This window comes from Pelophylax lessonae (assembly GCF_965119305.1).
Source record: "Pelophylax lessonae genome assembly, chromosome: 3".
NCBI lineage: Eukaryota > Metazoa > Chordata > Amphibia > Anura > Ranidae > Pelophylax > Pelophylax lessonae.
In genome coordinates, this window is record NC_138770.1 from 265,138,167 (window position 1) to 265,166,135 (window position 27,969).

General features: G+C 45.0%; 1 protein-coding gene across 2 annotated transcripts in view; it reads left to right on the forward strand.

Annotated features, from left to right (window-relative positions):
• Window positions 1-14,418: 14,418 nt before the first annotated feature.
• SKIL (SKI like proto-oncogene) overlaps window positions 14,419-27,969 on the forward strand; it is a 76,372-nt gene continuing 62,821 nt past the window's right edge. For both annotated transcript variants that reach the window (XM_082252437.1, XM_082252438.1), the window contains exon 1: window positions 14,419-15,650. In XM_082252437.1, coding sequence (XP_082108563.1) covers window positions 14,541-15,650 — 1,110 coding nt within the window. In that variant the 5' untranslated portion in view covers window positions 14,419-14,540. The remainder of the gene's footprint in view (window positions 15,651-27,969) is intronic.

The following is a 27,969-nucleotide window of genomic DNA, read 5'->3' on the forward strand; positions in this document are numbered from 1 at the left end:
CCCCAGCACCCCTTGACATTACATACATTCTGTGCTGGAGGTGCCGTAACTGCATTCCCCTGCGTTCCTACTAAAAAAAAGCAGACACAGCTTCTCTATCATGTGACTGCTCACATGGTCACATGATAGGGAGCCTGTCGCACTGGCTCCTGATTCGAAGCTGTGACTGATAGCTGTTACTAACAGCTTAGACAGTGTGCTGGGATCATGCTCTCAGCACACAACCTCATTTATGTGCTATACTCGTGTATGTGCAGTGGCTGGGTATTAATGTTTTCTAGCTGCTGCATATATGTGGTACTCGGTCGACAAGAGGTTAACTTTAAAATACTCTATCCACCTTGCAAATCTATACTAGAATGTTGTTTTTTTTCTTTTTCTTTTTGTCAACACGTTCAGTCACTTACTTTTGAAAACATTAAAGTGTTACTAAACCCACAACAGTCAAATCTGTGTGTACATGCAGTAAAGCATGCTTGTTATACTCACTGTGGAACCTAAGGCTGTTTGATCCTGTATGCACATATCCTCCTCTTCTTCCACTTACTCCAGAACATGTCCAGATAAGACAGAGCCTTTGGAGTCATGCTGCGCATGCTCAGTTTGGTGCATATTGCTAGAGGTTTTTCTTTTTCTTTAGGAGAGTGCATGTGATCAGCACAGGGCCAATCATCACTGTCCAGACTGAGGGTCAGGGGTCCTGGATCCTGATAGGACAGCTCAGTGCAGTATGAAAACTCCTCCTACAAGCTTTAACTAATGCTCAGGTAGAAGTCACAAGACTGCAGTTTATATTTACTGAAATGATTACATTTCCATGTTCTGTGTACTGTGGGAGACCAGATATAGTGAAAACAGGATCCTGTGTTCAGTAACACTTTAAAAGCCACTTCCTCCCTATTACTCAGTTCCGTATCCCCAAAACTTTGGTCGAAAGGGCATGCACTGTAAACATCACCAAAAGGTCACATGACTACTACATGTCCAATCACCCTTAACGCTTATCTCCAACTTTAGTTTCAGTTTAGTTTGATCGTGCCAAGCTGGCCCAAACAAACCTCCCTCACTAGCATGTGCAGCCACTGGGTGTGCTGTAAAAACTGTATGTAGCTGAGGCTACATATATTTATTAGAATCAAAGTGATTGTTCTCCTTATATGTGCCACATCCCTGCATATATGAAGCATAGAAAATTCCCCTTTGGGTGGAATTTTGTAGGCACTAATAGAATTTTCCACAGTATTCTATAAAAAGTTTCATTTTATTGTATCACAAAGAATAAAAGCATTTACAATTACAAAAATACATGGAATGTGCAATAGTACTTGCTGCCTATGAATGGATGAGCACCTTTTAGACTTTCACTAATTTGTATAATGTACATGGATCAACGTCTAAATCAACCGATGCGTTTCAAAGCCTATGCAGCTTCTTCCTCAGGGGTGTAATATGCGTAAATCCAATTACCAAGTATCCATATTACACTCCTGAGGAAGAAGCTGCATAGGCTATGAAATGCATCGGGTGATTTCGATGTTGATCCATGCACATTATACACATTGGTGAAAGTCTGATAGGTGCGCATCCATTCATAGGCAGCTTTGTATTCTATCAATGAATACAAAGCTTCTTCTGAGTCAGAGAGGCAGGCTGACTTTGTCAAATTTCAATCAGTGTGTGTCAGTCCCTGCTCAACAGAAGTGAATAATTTTAATGACATGCTGACAAAATGTTTTCAAAATCAGGGGATGTGGCCGCTATATTCTGACAGCTGTGAGTGCCCATGGCTCATGTCTATTTATGGGAATTTCTCAGTCCCCCTGCCAGCCCACATGTGGAGGTCTCATAAATATTCATAGCAGCCCCCCCCCCTAACCTCCACCCACTAGATCTAGAACATTCTCCAATATCCCAGAAAACAGGGGGCGGCACCAGAGAGCTGCTAGGATGAGTCATCCAGCCTTGGCCTCTAGTAACCCTGACCCAGATTCAGTGACTCCGGTGTATCCCTGGCAAGAAATATGCTTTTGCCTACTCTCACATCTAGTAGCACACACACACACCACAACAATTGAATGAAAAAGTTTCCAGCACCCTCAATCCTCTGCAATAAGAACTGCCTACATTGACGTTTATTCATCACGTCATACAGCAGTGACATGATACATAGTGAAGGGACCCTTGGGGGTACAGAAACGTTGCACTTTGCTGTATGAAATGCTGAATGAATGTCAATATTGCAGACTGAGGTGTGCTGGGAACAGATTTTTTCACCTGGCTCATATACAGTACATCTTACTGACATCGGTAGTGAAGAAGCACATAGCAGTCATGTGAAACGCGTCTACTGTCCTACCCTGCTGTACCTTGTACCACTTATGTGAATAAAGGAACTTTTCTTCATTGGATTCCGTGGTGGTGTGCGACCATTTTCTTCTTTTATGCTTCTCCTGGTGGGGAGCCGAGGTTCAGCACCCACCTTGAATCATGGACTTTGACTAGCCTGAGAGGTGTTATCTTTCCTCATCTTACTGACATCACATTGGGGCCACAGAAAGAATAAGGAAGTGGCCACCAGGCATTGTCATCCCGTCCCCTTTTTTATTTCCTTTATTAGTCAGTTCACTGATTATATCCTGCAAATTATATTACACATTTATTTTTGATGAAATCTCTGGGCTGCTTTCTGGTTCTTTCAGCTTCTCTTTCAGGTACAGGCAGTTTTGAGTCACTGGGCAGGAGTATTGTCACTGGACAGATTGCAGGCTCTCAACAAACAGAGCGCGTATTCAGCTGTCCAGTGGATTGGTGCTTCATTTTTGGAGGGAAAACAGCTGTCCAATCTCTGTGACCCTTATCCTTTATATATGCCCCTAGAGCAGCTGTCAGCAGTTACCTCAGAATCTTCATCTAATCACTGGTTCGCTTTCCCCCCCTCAACCCTCCCGGTTTTCTTATTTTCTTCGTCGTGGTCAAACTTTATGGGGTAATGAACCCCACTTTGTGAGCGGACGCTGTCTGCAACAGTATGGTTGTTATGGTTTAATTTAGCCAGCTTGAGTCTCAAAGGTGAAACGCTTTGGTTTTATTGCTTGAAATCGTTATTTATAAGTTTTAGTTAAAGTGGTTGTAAACGCTGAAGGTTTTTTACCTTCAGGCCCCATTCACATTGCCGCGATCCGACTTGGGGGGTCGACCGACCTCGGAGTGACCGCCACGGACTTCATAACATTGAAGTCTATGGCGGTCGCCTCCGGGTCGCCCCAAAGAAGCTCCGGACCCTTTTTCTAAGTCGGAGCGACTTGTGTCGCTCCTATTAGAACGGGTCCGCAGCTTCCCTATGGAAGGTGACCTAAGGCGACCTGTGAGGCGACCAGGTTGCCTCACAGGTCGCCTTAGTGTGAACGGGGACTTAGGCCTCATGCACACTGAATGTTAGAAAAACACCAGTAGCTTTGTAGTGAGTTTTTTAGCATTTTTTTTTAGCTTTTTTTGCATTGGCGTTTTCAGCGTTTTTAAGCGCTTTTTTGTGTTTTTAGCTAAAAACCACCTCTCTGCTATTTTAGTAACTCCCACTTTCCCACAATGCATCTCTGCATAGCCTTTGTTAATTGTTTAGTCGCCATTTTCAGACCAGATAGAGCACTAGAGGAGAGAGGAGCATTGCATTGTTCAGGAGCGATTAGATGTGGAGAAAAAAAGGGTCCTACAACATTTTGGTGCAAATGCGATGCAATTTGAGCCATAAAAAATATATGGCTTAAATCGCATCGCACAGACATTACATGTGATGAGCACAGGAATGCGGTGCGTTTTTGGGTGTAAATCACATGCGGTGTTCAGCACCAGTGAAAACCAAGGCTATGTTCCATGAACGACACCTCGAAACAGAATCTTGGCTTAAAAAAAGCAATGGAATCAAAACGTTTGGCGTTTATCGACGTTAGAGCGTTTTTATAGCTGAAAAACGCCACTCAAAACAATTAGTTTTTGGGGTTTTTTCCAGCCAGAAAACGCCCCTGCCAATAACTGCTGATAACAGCCTATGTGTGCATGGACACATAGGATAACATGCTGGGGAGTTTATTGTCTGTAGAAAAAAACATCTGATGCCAAAAACAGCAGCTGTAAAAACTTCCAGCATGCATGAGGCCTTATGCGTTCTACGCATGAAGGTAAAAAACCTTTCATGTGCAGGGCCCCCCCTCAATCCTCACCTGAGCTCCCTCTGATCCAGCAATGTTCACGATAGCCTCGGCTGTACTCAGACTCTTCCTTCTCACTGGCTGAGCCCATTGGCTCCCACTGCTGTCAATCACAGCCAGTGAGCCAATGAAGAGAGCAGGGGGGTGGGGCCGAGCTGTGGCTCTATGTGTCTATATAGACGCATAGAGCAGCGGCTCAGGAGCGAGCAGGCAGCAGTGCCCTGAGGACAAGCGGCTTCCTTTGTGGGCACTGCTTGAGGGAGAGGAGCCAGGAGCACCAGTGGGGGACCCAAAAAGAAGAGGATCTGAGCTGCTCTGAGCGAAAACACTGCACAGAGCCAGTAAGTATAACATGTTTGTTATTTAAAAAAAGAAAAGACGCTTTAATACCACTTTAAAGCTATTATTAATATATACACAAGCTGCTGCTTAATGTTTCCCACATTCTGGTTTGTATGTCTATTTATATAGTATGGCTTTGTTCACAGGGGTGTACTAAATGCAGAACTTTACTCTCTCGATCAGCATTACTTATTTTTAATCCTTATGTTGTTAGCATTAGTAAATAGATAGGAAAGATAGGGAAAAAAATATAATATTTACCGGTTTTACCTTTTTTTTATTACATTTCTTCATTTACTTCCTGTTTTCTAGGCTTAGGCAAAGGATGTCATACATGCCAGGAGTCTTCTGGAGGGTTTTTTTCCGCAATGCACACCCTCCTGCCTGCATGCCTGAGCTAAGGGCAGATAGATTGCAGAAAGTAAATGCTACATTAACCACTTCAGCTCCGGAAGGTTTTACCCCCTTCACGACCAGGCCATTTTTGCTATGCGGCACTGCTCTACTTTAACCACTTAGTGACCGCATCACATACATTTACTGTGGCAGGGCGGCCTTAAGCACAAAATCACATAACTGTACGTGATTCTTATCGTCGGCTCTGGGGCGCACGCACGTGCCACTGGAACTGCACACTCGTTGTAATTGGAAACAGGGGGAGCCAATCAGCGGGTCCGGTGGCGATCATTTAGAGGAGAGACAGAACGGCGGTCTGCCTATGTACACAATGCTAATCAGGAACACAGATCTTTCTCTTCCTCCAGTCAATCCATCCCCCACACAGTAAGAAAGCACACCTAGGGAACACAGTTAACCCTTTGATTGCCCCTGATGTTAACCCCTTCCTTGCCAGTGTAATTTATACAGTGACAGTGCTTTTTTTTTTTTACTACTGATCACTGTATTGGTGTCACTGGTCCCAATTAGTGTCATATTTGTCCGCCGCAATGTCACAGTCTGGCTAAAAATCACTGATCACCGCCATTACTAATAAAAACAATTAAAAAAAAATAAAAAGTACATAAATCTATCCCATAGTTTGTAGATGCTATAACTTTTGTGCAAACCTATCAATATACGCCTTTTGGGATTTTTTTTGCCAAGAATATGTAGCAGAATACAAATTGGCCTAAATTGATGAAGAAATTAGATTTTTTACATTTTTTTATTGCTTGTGTTTTATAGCAGAAAGTAAAAAGTATTGTTTTTTTTTCAAAAATGTCGGTCTTTTTTTGTTTACAGCACAAAAAAATAAAAACCGTAGAGGTGATCAAATGCCACCAAAAGAAAGCTCTATTTGTGGAAAAAAACAGCCATAAATTTTATTTGGGTACAGCGTCGAACAACTGCGCGATTGTCAGTTAAAGCAACGCAGTGCCGTATCGCAAAAAATGGCCTGGTTATTAAGGGGTAAAACCTTCTGGGGGTAAAGTGGTTAACTGACAATTGTGCGTTCATGCAACGCTGCATCTAAACTAAATGTATATAGTTTTTTTAAACACAAATGGAGCTTTCTTTTGGTGGTATTTGATAATTTCTGTTTTTTTTCTGTTTTATTATATAAACTGTGACAGGAGGTCAGGTGGATCTGTGGATGTTGTCACAGACAGGAGATACATCTCTGCTTGGTTTAGACAGTTCACCAATTACTATAGGGTGTCGGCTGAAAAGGTAGCCAGGACGGCTTAAGGAAGTTGAACAGACTTCAGCTGTTCAGAATTAGGAAATTAAGGCCTCTATAATTTGTCCAGAGGAAGTCTAAGGATTGCTGCCTCCTGACGCTGTGTGAGCTGGGGAGAGGAGGACAGTCAGATGTGTGCCTCCCAACGCTGTGTGAGCATGGGAGAAGGATTGCTGCCTCCTGACGCTATGTGAGCTGGGGAGAGGAGGACAGTCGGATGTGCGCCTCCCGACGCTGTGTGAGCATGGGAGAAGGAATGCCCCCTGAAGCTGTGTGAGCATGGGGAAGACCTCCTGGAGCGATGTGCGCTGAGGAGGGTAAAAAGTGTGAAGACTTCTCAAGGTGAGAAAATGAACTATTTCTATGTGAAGAGTGTGAAGAGAAAAACCAATGGATGTTTTCTATATGAAAGGAAAGTCCAATGAACATGTGCTGTGTGAAGAGAAAAGGGACATTCTCTATGTGAAGAGATAATAAATGGACTATTGATAGTCTGCTGTATGATCAGCCAAGTCTGCCCAACAGTAGGTTGGGGACAGACTTCCTTAGATAGGTTCCTGTGTGTGAGAAGGTAGCCGCCCACAGTGGCAAGGATTTATTTTGTGTTTTATTTTATTTTGGATGTTTTTGACGCTTGCAGTCTGGTGAAGAAAATTGCATGAATAAACCAAACTGTTGTTTGCAACCACTTCTCGGCTATCTCCTTGTGTAACGAACCCCCCCAAGGGGTCATCCACACCCGCCACCGAGCTAATCTCCCACAAAACAAAAAAAATAAAAATAAATAAAACCAATATTTTTGCTATAAAACATCTCATAAAAACAAAAAACAAATCTCTTAATACATTTTGGCCAAAATGTATTCTGTTATGTTATTGATATAGAAAAAAAATCCCAATAAAGGTATATTGATTGGTTTGTATGAAAGTTATAGCGTTTAAAAACTCTGGAGTATATATTCAAATTTTTATTTATTTATGCATTATTTTTTTTTTTTTTTATACTAGTAATGATGATAATGACCTGCTTGACAGGTAATGAAAAAACAAAGAGATCCCTTCACTGAACACAGCTCTGTGTTGTTTACGTTCACAGAGCTGTGTTCAGGGAAAATCTGAGCCAATCACCGGGTGCCAGTGGTTATTCATTGGCCAGGACCCGGTGATCAGCATGTGCTGTGACGAATCACAGCACAGCCGGGCGGGCGGGCGGGCGCACAGCGGGTGCATTTTCCCCTACCCGGAAATGCAGAATCATGTACTGTATATATACACATGTGACTCTGTGCAGCCAGCCTACACTGTAGCAAGAAATCTACAGTGCGTGGTCGGCAAGTAAATAGTCATCTGCCCTTACTCAAGATGGCCATTGCCAGAACTGCTAAAGGGATGTTTTTGAAAGTGATTTCTCAGGAAAATAAAGCAAGGAGACATGGAAGGATAAGGACGTTTACTTCAAATATTAAAAATGAATTAAAAGTGTTTTCAGTTTGTGGTGCTCAGATACAGTGTAGTTTCACTTTAAGCATACACCCATGTTTGCGCACACGGGGATGCACAGTGTTCCGTGCATCCACATGCAGGCAGTCTCATTCGCATCAATTGGGACGCAGTGGTTGCACGGACACAGCTGCTGCTCCCAATTTTACATTGGTTAATGTGTTCCTTAATGCAGGCAGTGTGAGTTTGGGGACATACACTTGCACCCACAAATTGGGAGCAGCAGCTGTGTCCCAATTGAGACAAATGGGGCACCTAGCACACAGGAACACCTCACCTGGGTGTACGTTTAAAGTGGTTCTATAGCCTTAAGGTTTTGGACCTTAATGCATTCTCTGCATTAAGGTAAAAGAACCTGTGTCCATGATCCCCCCCACCCATACGGCTCCCTCCCTCCTCACAGGGCAGATTGATAGCAGCGGGAGCAGTGGTGTATTTTGGTTTTGTGGTGCCCTAGGCAAGACTAAAATCAGGAGCCCCCTATTGAAATTTGTCCCACCCTTTCCTGTTTGAGATCCACCCCTTCCTCTTTAGAGGTGGGGGGGGAGAGAGAGGGGACAGTGGGACGGGGGGGGGGGGTACATTGGCTGGACTGGTGGCCCTCCCCCCCAGCACAGTGATGTACAGGGTGAGGAGTAGAAGTTTCACCAGCAACTCAGCGGCCAGCCTCACTATGCTCTTGATCCTGCAAGCTTTCAGTACTCACACATTTGGGCTGGCTGCTCCCCCACTCTCCAGGTCCAGGGGGCCCAGCCAAGATCAGGAGGTGCCACTGCATGACACAAAGAAACAAAGGCAGAGGGATTGCTGCAGGATAGGTGGATGAGCCAGGGTCTCCCTAATATAGTGGTGGAGGTGTATCACGGTTGGGCAAGAATTCCTCCAGCCAGCCGTGGTCTGGAAGGAACATTGGCTGCTCTGTGCACTCCAAACCTGCCCTTGAAATCACCTCCTCCACGTGTCCACAGGTTAAAAGTGTGCACTACCCCAGTCCATCAGAACGGACAAGGGTGGGGACAGGATCGCTGTGCCGACACTGGAGATGCAGCACTCCTGAAGAGCAGTGACACTGCTCGGCTATGATCTCTGACCATACTGTATCCATTCCAATTCCAGATCTGCACCCACTACACCTGTCCAATACAGTCCCAACAGTGAAGCATGGTGGTGGCAGCATCATGCTGTGGGGGTGTTTTTCAGCTGCAGGGACAGGACGACTGGTTGCAATCGAGGGAAATATGAATGCGGCCAAGTACAGGGATATCCTGGACAAAAACCTTCTCCAGAGTGCTCTGGACCTCAGACTGGGCCGAAGGTTTACCTTCCAACAAGACAATGACCCTAAGCACACAGCTAAAATAACGAAGGAGTGGCTTCACAACAACTCCGTGACTGTTCTTGAATGGCCCAGCCAGAGCCCTGACTTAAACCCAATTGAGCATCTCTGGAGAGACCTAAAAATGGCTTTCCACCAATGTTTACCATCCAACCTGACAGAACTGGAGAGGATCTGCAAGGAGGAATGGCAGAGGATCCCCAAATCCAGGTGTGAAAGACTTGTTGCATCTTTCCCAAAAAGACTCCTGGCTGTATTAGATCAAAAGGGGGCTTCTACTAAATACTGAGCAAAGGGTCTGAATACTTAGGACCATGTGATATTTCAGTTTTTCTTTTTTAATAAATCTGCAACAATGTCAACAATTCTGTGTTTTTCTGTCAGTATGGGGTGCTATGTGTACATTCATGAGGAAGAAGAATGAACTTAAATGATTTTAGCAAATGGCTGCAATATAACAAAGAGTGAAAAATTTAAGGGGGTCTGAATACTTTCCGTACCCACTGTATACGCCCCTAAACGGGAGCCATTGGCTAATGCAGCTGTTAATCAAGTCCTGTGAGGAAGGAGCAGAGCTGAACTACACTGACTATGTCTATAGACGAAGGCTGCATGGCTCAAGATCCATAGGAAGCAGCTTCCTATGGTGGGTATACTCTGAAAAGGAGGAGCCAGGAACAAAGGTGGCTGTGGACTCAGGGGCTGTGCTGCTCCCCCTGAAATATTTTGCCCAAGGCAAATGCCTTGTATGCCTTGCATTAGATACCCCCCTGAGTGGGAGCCATTGGTTACTGCAGCTGTCAATCAAATCCTGTGAGGAGGGAACAGGTCCAAACCACACAGACTATGTCTATAGACGCAGGCAGCCTGGCTCAAGATCGATAGGAAGCAGCTTCCTATGGTGGGTATACTCTAAAAAGGAGGAGCCAGGAACAAAGGTGGCTGTGCTGCTCCCCCTGAAAAATTTTGCCCAAGGCTAACGCCAGAGGCGTAACTAGAACCTTCAGGGCCCCAGTGCAAGAAACCATGAAGGGCCCCCCTGACCCCTGGCCGGGGCCCTTCTCTTCAAGCCTGGGGCTCTTCCCTTCTGCAGCAGCTGGCAGGAGAGGGAGCACAGTGGGGGGGGGAGCAGCACAGTAGAGGGAGGGGGGGGGCAGCTAGGGCAGCACACAGGGGCCCAGAGACAGCAGAACACAAGTGAACTGGATAGGAGGGGCGGCGGGGGCAGCATACAGAGGAACCAATCTCCTCCATTTTCCACCTGCAGCTACAGGAGGAAAAAGGAGGACAATGATTTCTCTACATGCTGCCCCGCCGCCCCTCCTATCCAGGTGTACAGGGGAGCCGAACAGGCCCCCTGCAGCATGGGGCCCGGTTGCAATTGCAACCCCTGCAACCCCTGTAGTTACGCCCCTGGCTAACGCCTTGTATGCCTTGCAGTAGGCACCCTCCTGAGTGGGAGCCATTGGCTACTGCAGCTGTCAATCAAATCCTGTGAGGAGGGAACAGGGCCAAGCCGAACTGACTAGGTCTATAGACGCAGGCAGCCAGCTTGAGATCGATAGAAAGCAGCTTCCTATGGTGGGTATACTCCGAAGAGGAGCCAGGAGCGCCAGTGGGGGACCCCACAAGAAGAGGATCTGGGCTGCTCTGTGCAACAGCATTACACAGAGAAGGTAAGTAAAGTGTTTTTATTTTTAAAAAAGAAATAAATGAGGTTAAAAATCACTTTAGGAGCCGGTTCACATTTCAGCCTGACAAGTCGTGCTCCCTCGCGGTCCATTGACCGCTACAGGACCCATTCTAATAGAAGCGACACAAGTCGCTCCGACTTAGAAAAAGGGTCCTGTACTACTTCGGGGCGACCTCAGTGCGACTTGCATAGACTTCCATTATGTGAAGTCCCTGCAAGTCGCTCCGAAGTTGTGGTGCATGGTAATGCACAAGTCGCCCCCGAAGTAGTAAGGAGTCCTGTCTCCTCAGTGTGAACCGGTGTTCCGTGAGAATTACCTACCCGTGAGAAAAACCTACCCCTCGTCACTTCCGGTTCACGGCACTGTATGGAATGCAGCTGTTACATTAAAACAACTGTGCTGCAATACGAATCATCTCCGCTCCTGTGGCTGTCACTGCCCTGCTCTCGGCAAGTAAATATAAAAGCGGCGGCGGCTGTATGAAAAGATAAATCACGGAGACGCCAGCCGCTTTTATATTTACTTGCCGAGAGCAGGGAAGTGACAGCCACAGGAGCGGAGATGATTCGTATTGCAACCCCGCTGTTTTATTTAACCGCCGCGTGGGTAGGTTTTTTCCACGGTACACCGTGCTATTTCCATACTAGTGCGCATGCGCACTAGTCTGCTCCTCTGTCGTCCCTTTAGGTATCCGGCCCTGTGAGCATGCGCACTGCTGCGCTGCTCAGCTGTTCCTGGCCGGAAGTGACGAGGGGTAGGTAATTCTCACGGGGTAGGTAATTCTCACGCTACACCGGCTCTATGTCATAATTAGCTTGGGGTGGACATGTGATGTGTACAATCCCATGAATCAGTCATGTTTCCCCATTTGTGGCACTACCATGTGACAGTATCTGTGACACCATGAATTCCAGGGACTGTCACTATACAGCCAGCTTACATTAGGGTTGCCATCTCATCCCTTTAAACTAGGACACATATGAATTACACAGGTTATGTGGCTGATTAAGGTGGTAATAAACTCACATCAGCCTCAGAACCTGTGTAATTCATGTGTGTCCTGGTTTAAAGGGATGAGATGACAACCCTAGCTTACATATGAAGACATTGTGCAATCTATAGAAATGAGAAGAGGTTCCAGCCTTCCGTTGAGTTCCTGGAATGGATGCCCCCAGTCTGGCACTTGTGATTGGTGGGATTAGTGCACAGCTCATCCCCGCCATCCTCCTACACTCAGTGTGTGTTCCCAGCACCTCCACACAGTCAGACACACACATCACGTGACAGGCGCGTCTGCCCCTCTCATCACCCTCCTCGCCCCCGCTCCTCCCCCTCCCAGTGACGTTACTGCTTCCTGCGCTCCGCAGACTGAGCCGACAGACGGCAGGAGGGAGGCGGCTCGTGTGCAGTGGTGACGTCACGGGCCGTAGACTGGGGAGGGGAGGGGGGGGACAGAGACAGGCTGACATCGAGCCAGAGCAGCGATGGCACCCAGGCAGGAGCGGAGTGACCGGAGATGCCAAGGTAACAGCTGATCACCAATGAGTGGCACCGAGTGTGAGCAGTACAGTAGGGGATCCCTGGAGGTGACAGCAGGACAGTTGTGTGTGCTTGTCTGTCACTGCTGGGACACCTGGACAGCAGGTAACAGGCAGGGGGCCAATCTATGGAGGGCACACAGAGGCTGCCAGGATTCCTCTATGGCAGGTGGAGGGAAAGGGGCTGCCCCTGTCTCCCCAGCTGATGGCATTCCCTGGGCTCAGGCTGGCATTGCCCTTATAATGCAGTACTGAGGCTCAGCACTCTGATCACTGTCAGTGCTGCTGCCAGGGGCTGTAGAGAAGTACAGCATGGAAGAAGTGTGTGTGACCCCAGAGTGGTCCTGTCTGTGGTCAGTGATTGGCCGCTCTTTGTTGTGACACCCATCACATTAGACTTTCAGCCATCAGTCATTGATTTGCTGGTGGAATTAAATGCCTGGATGCCATGGGAATTCCCTAGCCCATTGTTTCCTCTCTGCTTTATTAATGACACTATAATGTGAGCAGAGCACACTTCCCATAGTATTGTACACCATGGTAAATCGCATCGCATCGCAGGGCACATTTATTTCCTGGCTGTTGTTTGTACCCTTATTATTATATTAACACTAAAATAACACCCATGCTTCACCTCTCTTTACAATTATTTTAACTTTGCCCTGTGGCTGGAGTAAATCTTAATATCTGGATTGTACGTATTGATAAGGTTTGCAATTTGTTGTCGCTGCATTCTTGTTCCCTAGATAAACTGCGCACATGTAGCGTGCTGCTTCGGCAAATTATCATTCATCCAGCACACGGATAACTATCATTATTTTGCGGTTTTCATGTTATTGTGGTATTATTGTTATTCTTTTGTAGCGTGCGGCTTTGGCAAATTACCACCATTCATCCAGCACAGGGATAACTATCATTATTTTTTTTTTTTTTGTTATTGTGTTTTTTTTTTTTTTTTTGCATTATGGCATTGTGGCTTTTTTATTTATTTTTTTTGGATTGTGTTTTATTTTTTTTAAATGACATTTTAAAGCTACATCTAATCCAGCAAAGGACAAGGCAAATCCATCCCTGTCAATGCCGCCACTGATTGGTGTAGAAGTGGTGCCGCGGAAGGGTTAAGCGGCTTGGGGGGGCTAGCATAGCACAGGGCGATGTTTACAGTTGCACAGTCAGGGGAGGATGGGGGAAGCTCCTTCCTGGGGTCCTGCCATCAGCATCTCAGCCTCCTGCTGGACTGCAGTGAACTGTAAGCTGACTACATAAGGATTATCACATGATAGTCTTCGGGGAGATTTTTCTTCCTTCCCACTTATTGGGTTCCATCAAGTCTTTTTCATGTGTTTAGGCTTGCAGTCACGTTTCGCCATTTGTCATTAAACGGGTCTTTATTGTGTGTTTGAAATCCAGCTTGGTGATCTGGAGCATGGCTTTTTAGATTAGAGAAAGCAAGGCTTGGCATAGCGATTGATATGCCTGAGATCATTTAAAAAGCCAGCACAAAGGATAATCGGGATGACCTTCTGTTCCAAGCCCCCGTTTTCCCAGATTCTAAGCCCTAACCTGTATTGCATGGCAGCATGTGCAAAGGGAAGATTAATTTTTTGGGAATGTAATCGTTTTGTGAAAAGGTGATAAGCCCGTGTACATTTTTAAGAATTTGACCTTGACTGTGTTAAAGAACATCTATGCTTTTCTTCTTTTCTAGATGAGGCGATGGCTTATTGAAATAACGCACCAGCAGAGGCAGAAGGCTGATCGTTCCTGGATACATGTTTAGATATAACTCACGTTAACTGCTTCCTAGATAACTCATCGCTCAAAACACTGTCGACATTAGATCTTGGTTTCATCAGCTGCCTACATTTTTCTTTTACTACTGCCATAACCTGGATGCAATTTTGTAACATAGATTGCGACCAAAAAAAAAAAAAGAAAATCAACCATTTTTCATGGGTGGGAGTAAAGTCAATAGTACATGACATGGACACCTTTTACAATATCTTGCACATTGCACTCTTAGCTGGTTGAAGGTATTTGAACTCCCTTTTTTTTTTTTTTTTTTTTATGAATTTTTGGAAGGCCCTTATATATATATATATATATATATATGCAATTTTTATTTTTTAAGTGAAGAAAGGTTTAACTATGTATGTGTATAATTCTGTTCTGTAGCATACATGTTCTTTCTAGCTTGCTAGCATTTTGGTAATGACATTTCATTTTGATATAATGGCAGCTTTTAATGCGTAAAAATTTATTCTGCTTCAAAATTGGAATTTTGATATTTGGACAAAGTGCAAAAATGGGGGAAGACGGAAGCCCCCCTTTAAAGAAACTGGCTAAAGAAAGCGAAGTTAACTTAAATGTTCCCAATGTTGCAAATAAGGTTGTAGCAATCAAAATGGAAGTGGATGACTATAAAGAGACAGCTGTAGAGGAGAACAAAGAGGGCATTGTCAAGCCGAGTAGCGTACCGCTTAGCGGGTCTTCTGAGCTGAACCCCGGACTCAAGCACACGTTGGCACAGTTCAATTTAAGCAGCCGGAGTTCGTTGGGTGGGCCTGCTGCCTTCTCTGCCCGTTTTTCACAAGAAAACATGTCGCCAACAGTGTTCTTGCCTCTCCCATCCCCGCAAATTCACCCTGGGCCGCTTCTTATTCCATCGGACAGTTCAACAGAGCTCAGTCAGACTGAACTGGAGGGGGAATCAATTTCGTGTTTCATGGTGGGAGGTGAAAAGAGACTGTGCCTGCCCCAAGTCTTGAACTCCGTACTGCGGGATTTCTCACTCCAGCAGATTAATATTGTGTGCGATGAAATGTACATATACTGCTCGCGCTGTACTTCAGACCAGCTTCACATTTTAAAGGTTTTGGGGATTCTTCCTTTTAACGCTCCGTCCTGTGGACTGATCACATTGACAGACGCTCAGAGACTATGCAATGCTCTTCTGCGGCCGCATACTTTCCCACAAAATGGCAGCTTGCTGCCTGCAAAAAACTCTTTGGCTCAGTTAAAGGAAACAGGTAGTGCCTTTGAAGTTGAACACGATTGTTTAGGAAAGTGCCAGGGTTTATTTGCACCTCAACTTTACGCCCAGCCCGACGCCCCTTGCATTCAATGTTTGGAGTGCTATGGGATGTTTTCAACACAGACGTTTGTCATGCACTCTCACCGATCGCCAGATAAGAGGACCTGCCATTGGGGCTTTGAATCTGCCAAGTGGCAGTGTTATCTTCATTTGAGCCCAAAATATGTGAACTCTCCGGAAGGCAAAAAAATGAAAGGTCTTCTAGAAGAAATGAAGGAGAAGTTCAGGAAGAAGAACCAACCCAAGAGAATCCAACCCAAAGTAAGTTACAGTTTGTCCTTATTTTGATATTCTTGGTAAAAAGCTAATAATTACAAAATGTGCTGAATGTACATCAATTTACTTGTAATATTTTTGTATGATCTTTAATACTGAATGCTGAATTGAATATGAAATGGTTGATGGAGTTGCCGAAATGATGTCTTCTACGTCTGTTCCTTTAAGGCCTCTTTCACATGGATGGTGGCCAGGGGACAGGTGAACAGTCTATTGAGCTGCTTCAGGCCACCCACTAAAATACTGCATACAGCTGGATGGGACTGTACACATGCCTCGCTAAATTAACTGCGGCTTGTCCAATTCACTCATTCAAAGTCAAATTCCCTTATTCAAGTCAATGGGAGCATGTCTTAAGTGTGAGTCAATTGTTTGGCTTGCATTCGTTTCATTCAAAATTGCAATTTGACATAAAAAAAGGAATTCAGGAGACAGCAGGATCACCTTCAGAGCTCCCAGAAGCCAGTGATTGGCTGGCGTCAGAAAAGCGGTCTAACATGGATTGCTTTTCAAAGACTTTTCTGGTGCAAACCTAGCCTTAATGGGCCCATAGACCGCTAGTAGTGAGATTTATGCTTTAGAAACCAATACAATCTTTCCTTTTTCCCGAAAAACTCTCACATAAATGTGTATGCTGTGTACTAAATTGATACTAATGAAGACCTGAGATTGGTGGCGGTGCAGAAATAAGAAGGTCACCCCCCTTGCTGGTGTAATTAAGCTGGCCATACACAGCAAATTTTGTGTGGTGCCCAATGAACCAGCTGAAATTTGAGCCATGAGTGGCCTTGTCTGCATTTTCCCACCCGACATCCTTTGCAGTTTGTCTTCTGAAGAGTGGCTGCATCCAATCAGATGCAGCCACTGTTTGGGTTTTCTGACAGCCACGGGTGCTGGCTGTTGGAGTACAGGAGTCAGCAGGGGAGATTCCTCCTATCAAGCTGTTTAGTATCCCTATAACTTCCTGTCTACTGTCCTGTAATCTTAGTGTTATCAGCTTTCCAAGCGATTTTCTGTAAACAGCAAACCCCCTTCTCCCTATGTGATGGAGAGGGGTAGGTCATATTAGTCCAAATCAGGAAAGCAGCCTAGGGTGACAAGCCTTCTCCTCCACAGAGGGAACAGTATGTGACTGCTGTCCCCCTAGAACAGGACATGTGTTGTTGCAAAGATCAGTAGGTGAAAATAGAGTCAGCCATTGACAGTTTGAATCTTGGCTGATTCCGCAGGAACCGGCTGAGATTCGAACTAGGTATGGGCAGGCTGGATGTACCCAAGTTGATCTCTCGATTAACTTGGGTACAATGAGCTTGCCAGATTTTAGATGCGATTATCGCTAGTGGCTGTTATAGCCGCTAGCAATAATCACTGTGTTCTCCCAGCGAGGATGGCTTCCCCTGCCGGGAGAACACCATGTTCTATGTTAGTCATATTTATTTTTCATATCAATGGATGTGTATATTTCTAGTTAAAAATATCATGCTGTTTCAAAATTTTGGTTAATTGAATCCTGCATTTTACTTTTTTTACCTTGTCTATTAGAAGCCCCCTTTGGTGGCTTTTATTGGAGAAAGGGTTAGCGGGAAGTGAGATGTGGATCAAAAGTAGAGGATGCTGAGCCCTTAGTAAGGCTCCGTTCACATGTAGGCGTTTTGGGGCGTTTTTGGGGAGTTTTTCTGCTCTAGGATCAGCTCTCAAAACGCCCAACAAGACAAATCCTATTCATTTCAATGGCCCCTGTTCACATCTGAGCGTTTTGACGCTGTGAGCAAAACGCCCAACGCTCATAAAAGTACATGAGCTTCTTTTTGGGCAGATTACAGGTGTTTTCCATTGGTCTCTATTCAATCTAAAAACGCCTGCACAAAAAACGCCTGTAAATCGCGGTAAAAAACGCACGAAAACGCTACGCTCAGGTGTGAATGTAGCCTAAAGAGCTCCTTGTCAGGAAAGTTGAGATGGCCATTCTCTGTGGTATATGCTCAGGATTGGCGGGGCTCTTGGGCACAGAAGGAAAAACCTTAGGAACATTAACTGAGCAGGTTCAGCAATTTTCAAATACGGTGAACCTTCCTACATTTCCCAACCCTCGCTAACTGATCGCTGGCAGTAAGAAAAACCCTATGTAAACTCCTATTTTACTTGCCTAAAGCCACAGTCCTGTGATCTTCCTGTATGGAGTCCTCCCTTTTCCTTTGTTTACATCCATCAGGATCCTTCTTTGGGTTTCCATATCACTGTCTGTGTGACATGGACACTTCTGTTGGCTGCAAAGTGGTGTGGGGGCTCTTAGGATCTGGAAGTGAGGCGATGTCCTTGCAAGGTGAGGGACAATCTGCAGTTCCCCCCACACCTGGAACCAGCACCAGTGAGGAACCTGTATAACCTACAGGATGGGTTAGAAGGGTGTTGGAGGAAGTGGTGGGGGGCATGAAGAGTCATTTTTTGTCCTGAGTGGGGCTTCCAGTGAACTCGTTGGTTGCTGAAGGCAATTAAACCAAGCAACGGTGTGAAAGTGGTTTCTGCATTTATGTTTGTCAAATCTCATCCAGTTTTTTGCGGGAGTTTCTTTGGCCTGTCTTGTAGGGATTATGGAACCCCTAGAACTTTCAGATGATCATTCCCTAAGGGCTCGTTCATGCCAGTGGCCGCTTTGTACCATGGGTACTAGTGTGTATTTCCAATGTGTTGCACTGTGTACTTTTTCCCTCCTTCTTTTTTTTTTTAATCCACTTTATTGAAAGGCCACAAAGCAACATCTTTATTCATTGCAGAGGGTTGTAATAAGGTGTAATATGTCGCAACATGCTGCGCTGAAAAAAAGAAGAGCATGTCCTACTTTTTTTTTTTTTTTTTCACTGCATCGCGTGAACTAAACAGTTAGGCCCCTTTCACACAGGTGGACCGTTCAGATCCGCATGTCAGTTTTTTAGGCAGATCTGAACAGATGCCCCATGCATCTCTATGCGGCAGCGGATGTCAGTGGAGACCTCTCCGCTGACATCCGATCCGTCAAATCTGGACAGATGGAAACCCTATTTTCCATCTGTCTGGCGGATGGGATGGGATTGGATGAGAACGGACAGGCGGTCCGTTCTCATTCAATTCCCCCATTTAGGACAGTGGGAACCTGACAGCTGTGTCTCCGCACACAGAGCGGAGACAGAGCTGCCATCCGCCTGCTCAGCGAGGGATCGGCGGATCGATCGCCCGCTGAGAAAAACTGAGTCCGCCGACAGAGCGGACAGTGTAAAAGGGCCTTAGGGCTCAAGACATATTGCCTTGTCTGTGTTTTGGGACTGTGTTGGGCAAGGCTGCCCTGCACAGCTCGATGCATATGGTGTAGGCCCTTGTTGTAATAGACAACATTTTGATATGTTCTTTGAGTACTCTAAAGGCCCGTACACACGTACTGATTGTCGGCCGTAAAGATTCGGCCGACGACCAATCGGCCGATTGTAGGCTTGTTAGTATGATGCTTCCGACAGCCAACAGCGCATTTTCGGCCGAACAGAATCTGTCGTGCAAGCATTAAAATTTTTGTTGGCCAACACCAGAACGGCCGATTGTTCGCCAGTCAGTACAGATTTCGGCCGACAGACAGCCGATTAGCAAGACTGGGCATGCTCAGAAAAGAAAAAAGACAAGGAAAGTTAACCATCACATGACATCACTTCTGCAGTCGGCTGTTGTTGGCCGACAAAATTCGTGTGCAGTCTTTTGCACTTTTCAACAGACAAGACAGCCCTCGGACAAAAGACGACCGATCGTTTGGCTGACGATCGGTACTTGTGTACGGGGCTTAACATACACAGTGGTAGCAGGAAACTATAATGCAATATTAAGGTTCCATGCACACAGGCTTAAACGCTGCTCCTAGAGGAGTTTAGTCTGTAGAAGCAACCAATCTTATCCTATGTGTTCATGCACATTAGGTAGTCTAGAGGGGTTTTCTAAGCTCAGTGTTTAGAGACAAAAAAAAAACACTAAATGCTCAAACTCTGGTACAGAAACTGTCAAAATTTGCGTTTTTCTTCTGCCGAGAGCACGTTTTTTTTTTTTAGTTTTTTTTTTAAGCTAGTGTATATAGAGCCTAATACTTTTATTTGTGCAGCAAGATTTAGTACACATTGACCACAAACAAGCAAAGGCTCAATATCTACCGACATCTTGTGAGTGCGATTTCCAGTTTTTATGGAATTGACCCACTGATATTGGTGGAAAATGTTCAGATACAATGCCATTGTTAAGGTGGTCATGGACTGACGAGGGCATGTTCGCACACATGCACAATCTCAGGGTCTTCTTGGTAAGTTTGTGCCATTGCTAATCTTGGGTGTAAACCGTAATAATTGGGACAGTTTTTTTATTTTTTTCATTTACTTTACAGCCTAACTCCACCCCAGTAATGGTCAATGGGCACCTACTTGCCTTTAGACATTTAGTGATCACCCATATATCATTACGTGTCTGATGGATTCATTTTAGCACATTGCGCACCGTATATATAAATGCATAAATATTTCCATTTGGTAACTCTCCCCAAAAAAAAAAAAAAAAAACCCTTCATTTACTACTATAAAACTCTAAAATTCTGCTTTTGTGATTTTTTTTTTTTTTTCAAATTGTGTCTTATTTTTATAATTCAGTTGAACATTTTACTGTTTTGTAAGATTGATTTTCATGGTTGTGTAAAGCAGCAGAAATTGCCCACTTATTGGCCTTAGTTTGTTTTCTACATGCTACCAATGTATTGCACACACGTGAGAAATCCCTTTAACCTGTTTGTTGACAATGTTCTGCTTGTCATCTGAACAAACCAGATCAATGTCTGTATTATGTTAGGTAACCTCTTAAGATTTCATTACTAATCATGATGGATTTAGCTGTCCAAGGTGCTCCATTCAGATTGAAGCTTGTCAGAGATGTATTTGTTAAGCTCAAGCAATATTTGTACAAAAAAGCCCCCGATATAGATCTGTAATCTGGAAGAATAATAAAAGTGTAAATGTTTAGAAGGGGAGCATGTTCCATAAATTGAATAAATCTGAAAATAGATGTGACCTAAGCAGAGAGCAGAACCTACTACATATATTTACCCAAATAAAATGTGTTTGCTTAGATTCATATTAGCCTGCATGCATCTATATATTGATCAATCATCTTTTTTTACAAGTGTTATATTTAAAGCTGAACTCCAAGGCTGATATAAAGACAAATTAAGGCAGCACTGTATTCATCAATACAGCATTAAAATATTTTTTTAACACAAGCAGTAGAAGTTCCTGAATGTGACCTGGTATTATCTTGTGGTCAATGTATAGAGGGATTGGAGAGTGAGAGGAAGCAGTAGTAAAAGAAGCCAATAATGTGCTAGCAACGAGCAGGTTGATGGGACAAAGATGGGCTTATCACTGTGCTGCTTCTCCTTTCACTGTCCAGTCTTAAAGTGGAGCTCCACCCAAAAGGGGAAGCTCAGCTTGTCTGCCTCCACCACTCCCTCCAGTGCCACAATGGCACCTTGGGGGGGGAGCGGGTATCTGGTTTTGACAGGTACCTGCTCCCACTTCCTGCTGAGTTCGCTGCAAGTTTGGCCTTCGCTGCAGCTGGCCATTGAGAAAGTACAGGGCGATTCGTGCATGCGCAGTAGAAAACCGGCTCTGAAGCTGCAAGGCTTCACTGCTAGTTTCCCTTATTCAAGATGGTGGCACCGGAGAGCCGATTCAAGAATCAGCTTGGGTGAGTTCACTGTGGGATCCCTGGACAGGTAACTGTCCTAATAGTAAAAGTCAGCAGCTACAGTATTTGTAGCTTCTGAGTTTTATTTTTTTTTTGGGGGGGGAGGGGCTAGAGCTCTGCTTTAAAGAGGAACTTCACTTTCCCAATTAACATTGATTATTTTTAATCCTTAGGGTCCATTCACACGAAAGATCCGATCAGATCCGCCTGACAGTTTTTAGGTGGACCTGATCGGATCCTCCATGCTTCCCTATGGGGCAGCGGATGTCAGCCGCTGTTATCCGATCCTGTCTGTGAAATCCGGATGGATGGAAACCCTATTTTCCATCCATCCAGCGGATCGGATGAGAACGGACAGGCGGTCCGCTTTCATCCGATTCCCCCATAGACAGCGGGGATCTGACACCTCCCTCTCTGCACTCAGAGTTGAGACGGAGCTGCCATCCCCCTGCTCAGCGGGGATCGGCGGATCGATCCCCACTGAGCAGAACGGAGTCCACCGGCGGATGTGGACAGTGTGAAAGGACCCTTAGCCCCGGTTCACACTTATGCGAGTGTGGGAAGGCTGTGAATCCGCAGCCTGTTCCCGCATCGCACACGCACCCCCGGCAGTTCACACTGCCATATGCGATACGCTGGGGGTGTCAATGTAATCTTAACGACACCCCCAGTTTGATTGCATATCGCAGTGCGATCGTGCAGTTTGCACAGGATCGGATCGCACAAGTGTGAACCGCTGTGCGATCCGATCCTGATGCGGCTTCCAAAAAGGGTCCTGTGCATGTTTGCTGTGGCTGCGGTGCGAATTTAGCCATACAAACTGTATGGCTAAACTCGCACCGCACAGCCGATCGCATGTAATGAAGGAGCAGTGCGCTCCGACATTACATGCGAACCCGGCACTCGCACAAGTGTGAACGGGGCTTAATAGTAAATAGGAAAGTATATAATTGTTTTACTTTTTTTTTTTTTTTTTTTTTTTTTTACATCAGTTACTTCCTGGTTTATTGCCTAGGCAAATGATGTCATACATCCCAGGAGTCTTCAGGAGGGGGGGAGGGGTTTTCTTTGCTAAGCTCACTCTCCTGCATGCATACCTGAGCTAAGGGCCGATGGATTCCAGGAAGTAAATGCTACAGGAATCATTTGCCGCTATTCAAGATGGCCATGGCCAGAAATGCTAGGGGGGTGGTTTTTCAAAGTGACTTCTCAATGAATTAAAGCATGGAAAGATGGATGAATGGGCGAGTTTGCATTGAATAATAAAAATAAATTAAAAAGTGTTTTTGGTTTGTGGTGCTCAAATGCAGTGAAGATCCGCTTTAAGCCAGCCGTACATGGATCGAAGTTTGGCTGGGTCAGCAGGGAGGAATTGGGTCAGTTATTTCTTTGTTCAACTTGCTGGTTGAATGAAAATAATTGATTCATCCTATGGGTTGCTTTAAGCCCCGTACACACGATACGAAAATTGGAAGTAACATTTCGTCCGTCCGAACGCTCTGCCGATTTTCGGATTGTTAGTATGGTATTTTCGACAACCGACTCCGACTTTTCGGCCGAATAAAATCTGGTGTGCATGCTATAAAATTTTTGTTGGCCGCCAACAGAACGGCCGATTTTCCGTCAGTCAGTACAGATTTCGGCAGACAAAAATCTGATGAGCAAGACTGGGCATGCTCAGAGAAGAAAAAACACACGGAAAGTAAACCAGCACATGACATCACTTCTGAAGTTGGTTTTTGTTGGCCGCTAAAATTCGTGTGCAGTCTAGGCACATTCCAACCAACACAACAACACTGGACAAAAGACGGCCGATCGGTCGGCCGATAATCGTTGCGTGTGTACGAGGCATTCTGAAACAAAGCCTGTGTAGGTTGAAGATCTCTCGGATAATATCGGAAAAACGGCATGGCAGTGGTCATTACCCTACCATGGTAGATGTTCCCCTGTCCAAGCTCTCTTACCCCCCGTTCACACTAAGGCGACCTGGTCGCCTCACAGGTCGCCGCAGGTCGCCTCCCATAGGGAAGCTGCGGACCCGTTCTAATAGGAGCGACACAAGTCGCTCCGACTTAGAAAAAGGGTCCGGAGCTTCTTTGGGACGACCAGGAGGCGACCGCCATAGACTTCAATGTTATGAAGTCCGTGGCGGCCACTCCGAGGTCGCGGCGCGCTGCTCGCACCCCAATCTCGGAGGTCGCCCCGGGAAGTAGCGTCGCGTGTATGTGAACGGGCGCTTATAGGGAAGGGTGATTCCATATTGCATTGTTATTGTTTCCAAAATGGATTCTTCTGGCAGTGTATCCTGCCTGATTCAAGGCTGAAGGGGCATTATGTGAACTTTATCTTTTGAATTGTATTAACAAATTTGATCCTGTTAGCATTTTTGTTCAGAGCATCGCCAGCATTCTGCTTCCATTGCTTGCCGCAGCCCGCCATCCACAGCTTCCTATGTACCAGCTGTACTCTCTCAGGGAGCCGTGTATGTAGAATCCATGATATATGACTTAGCATCCCGCATAGCACAGTGAGACAGCAGGCAAAGGAAATTAAAAACCAATATAGTGAGCTCATCCTAGAAATCCCTATGAATTTTATATATAGCTTTGTGAGAAGTTTTTCATGTTCCATCTGTAGTGACGCACTGGCTAATAGCCCGGGATTTGGAGACCGACAAATCAGAATGGAAAAGACAACAAAGCATGTGTGATTCACCTGGTAATTACATGTCTGGCTGTCCCAGTACTCATTGTGTCCTCGGTGCTCTGATGGTGTAGAGTGTATTCGCCTGTTTCATAATGTATATGATGCACTAGATCAGACAGAGCAGGGTGAGTAACCCCTAGCGCCTGTCTGCACCATAACCTTCTGTCCAGCAGCGCAGTCTATGGCTGTATCCATAGCAATGTCTGCTGCTACTGCTTATGATGCAAGGTGGAAATAACATATATACAGTATACGCTTTGCATTCAACCACAGAGAATATCATTTAACCACTTCTGGACCGGAAGGATTTGCCCCCTTAATGACCAGGCCATATTTTGCGATTTGGCGCTGCGTTAGGTTAATGGACAATTGCACGTTCGTGCGACGCTGTACCTAAATAAAATTTATGTCATTTTTTCCCCACAAATAGAGCTTTCTTTTGGTGGTATTTGATCATCTGTGCAAATTTTTTTTTTTTTTTTTTTGCGCTATAAACAAAAAAAGAGCAACAATTCTGAAAAAAAACAAAACTGTATTTTTTACATTCTGTTATAACATTCCAAAAAAACATTAAAAATCAAAATTTTTTAAAATTTCAGGCCAATTTATTTTCTGCTACATATTTTGTGGTAAAAAAAAAAATCGCTATAAGCGTATTTTGATTGGTTTGCGCAAAAGTTATCGCGTCTACTAACTACGGGAAAGATTTATATCATTTTTATTTATTTTTTTACTAATAATGGCGACGATCTGCGATTTTTGCAGGACTGCAACATTGTGGCGGACAGATTGAACCTCTGACTGACGTTTTTGACACTTTTGGGGGTACCAGTGACATTACTACAGTAATCAGTGCTAAAAATATGCACTGTCACTGTACTAATGATACTGGCAGGGAAGGGGTGAACACTGTGAGTGATCAAGGGGTTAAATGTGTATCTAGGGGCGTGTTTCTAACTGTGGGGGGGCGTGGCTTGTGAAATGATCACAGAGACATGTGTTCCTATATAGAAGGATCACAGGAGCTCTGTAATCATTCCAGAGAGAAGAACGGTCAGCTGTGTATACAACAGCTGAACGTTCTTCTCTCTAAGCGGGGAACGTTCGCGGGTCTCGGGTGGCAATCGGAGCAGCCTGCCCCATGCATCAGCTTCCCCACTGACGAGCGGGGGGCGGGAGCGCTCCCCCTAGCTGTCTGTGCGCAACTGACGTATACCTATGGCGGTTCGTGCAGGAGCAGCTGCCTGCCACAGTATAACTGCAGTGGGCGGTCATAAAGTGGTTAAAGTTGCATGTTTTGAAAAAAAAAAAAAAAAGGCAGCTGTTTAAATCCTTAAACTCTAAACCAAAAATGTATTATTATATGGCAGTTTTATTGGCTTCATCAGTGGCTTCATCAGTTTTCCCCCCCTGATATTACCTGGTGATCTGGCCAGTAACACACCATCTGTATTAGAGTGCCCCCACTCCGGATGAAGGAACATAGGGGACATCTTTGGGCAGCACCATTGTCAGTCTGGGGGGAGGGGATGGTTAGAGGTACTAGCAGATTTAGATACACTAACAAATTGAAATTGAAGTTAAACTCTAGCAAAAGCCTAGTACACACAATGAGATTATTGGACCAATGATCGTCGTCCTTTTTTTTATTTGGGATGCTAAGCAAAATAAGTTACTAAAGTACGAAAATTCTCGTATGACAGAATAAAAATTCGGAAGTGATGTAATGTGTTGTAGTGTATTTGTATTGTATTTTGGGACGAATCTGGTATCCTACAAGAGACATTTTCACGTTTGTCCTTTCAGAACATTTTGGACAATAACTGTGTACTAACGATCAGATTATTGTACGATTGCTTTGAAAGTGGTATTTTTTGTACGATATTCTGGTCCTGTGTACGGGGGCTTAACACTTTATAAGTAGTTTCTGTAAAACCTTTATCCCAAAAGGAAAAAAACTTTGCATCAATAAATGCTGATTATTGTAAACACCCCTGCGTGTGGTAAATGGTTTGCCTCTACACTCTACAAGCATTCTGCTGTAGAGCGTGCTCTTTTGAAAACAACAGACTTACTGTCTGGATCACGAGATGAGAATAGAAGAAAGAAAGCCTAAAAAAGAAAACTAATGTAAGCGTCACATCTAAGAAACCATAAGATGCAATATAATAGGTCTTTGCTTTTAGGTTTAATACCGTTTTAAACTGGGGCCATGTTTCCATCATGGGAGCCTGTGGGCATATCCAGCCTTAAGTGCTGAAAACCTTGATTTTCTGCTAGGATCACCTCTGTTACACAGGACGGTTCTATTGCTCTCAGTTTTGGAATGTTTTGGCAGGCTATAAATATGATTGCATGAAATGAATGGATTTCTACTTATACTGGGAAAAAACTGATCACTGCAGTGTAAAGCTGCCCCTTTTGCCACCTATTGTGCCCAGTAGTAAATCCGGCTCTGCCTACCCTCCAAAGAGATTTTTTTTTACATTCTTTGCAATGAGAGGGCAGTTAATTGGTAAAATGGCTACTTTACATTTTACTGATATGAGTACAAATAAAGTATTTGTTAAAGCTGGGGCAAAAAAAAGAGAATAGAAATGAAATTATGATAGTGATCAGCTAGGTTTTATCTTTTATATTAAAGCGAAACGAAACCCATCACCTTAAGGCTCCTTTCACACAATCTGCTGTCCGGTGCGGTCCATTCTCTGCTCAGCGAGGGATCGATCCGCCGATCCCTGCTGAGCAGGGAGGTGACAGCTCCGTGTCTGCTCTGTGTGCGGAGAGGGAGGTGTCAGAGCCCCGCTGCTCTGTATGGGGAATCGGATGAGAATGGACCGCCTGTCCGCTCTCATCCGATCCGATCCCCTGGACGGATGGAAAATAGGGTTTCCATCCGTCCGGATTTCATGGACAGGATCGGAATCGAATGTCAGCGGGTGTCAGCGGACATGTCACCGCTGACATCCTCTTCGCCATAGGGATGCATGGAGGATCTGATCAGATCCGCCTAAAAAAACTGACAGGCGGATCTGATCGGATCATTCATGTGAAGGGGGCCTAACGGTGTTCCAAAACAGTTGCATTCAAAGCATGCTGTGTATGATAACTGTCACATTTACTTGTGTTTTCAACTGAACTGTCAAATTATCATATGGCTAGTGTCATAACTGATCATATGTGAAGCACCATGGCAACTGCAGATCAAACAAAAGCTGAGATGGTAGCTTCCTTGACTGTAAACTATAGAAGGGATTAGTTCCACTTTAGAAAAAGGAAAAAATAATCCAAAGTTTCCAAAGCACTACTCTCCATTTCTAGGCTAAAGTGCACCCCCTACACACTGGCAACTGATCCTGCCTAGAGTCATTCACACCATTTCCTTTGGTCCCAAGCCACCCCGGATGCATCCCCTGGGAGTGCGTATTCATGCAGCCTGGGTTTACAAGAGAATTTCCAATGGGGACATCAATCCAGTGACAACAGTCTTGAAGTATAGCCAAAGCTGTTTTGGCTATACTTCTAGGGATCACAGGAGTGCAGTTAAATCTGCACTCCTGTGATCCGTTTTCAGCCAACAGCGGGCTGATGCCCACTGTCGGCTGACATCACAGAGCTGGTCCAGGCTCTGAAAAGATCCTAACCATATGGTTTGGGATCCTCCCGGAAGCTTGGACCAACAGCTGGCTCAGCCTCTCAGCGAGCCGCAGAGAGCCAAAGCCTGCCCCTCCTATAGCCCGGTGCTCCAGTGAGCGCTGGAGGTGCAGAGCAGAGAGCCGGTGACTGACAGTTCCCAGCTCTCTGCTCACAGAATGCTGAGAACTGAGTCATCAGCTGTCCTTGATCACTCAGATCTCAG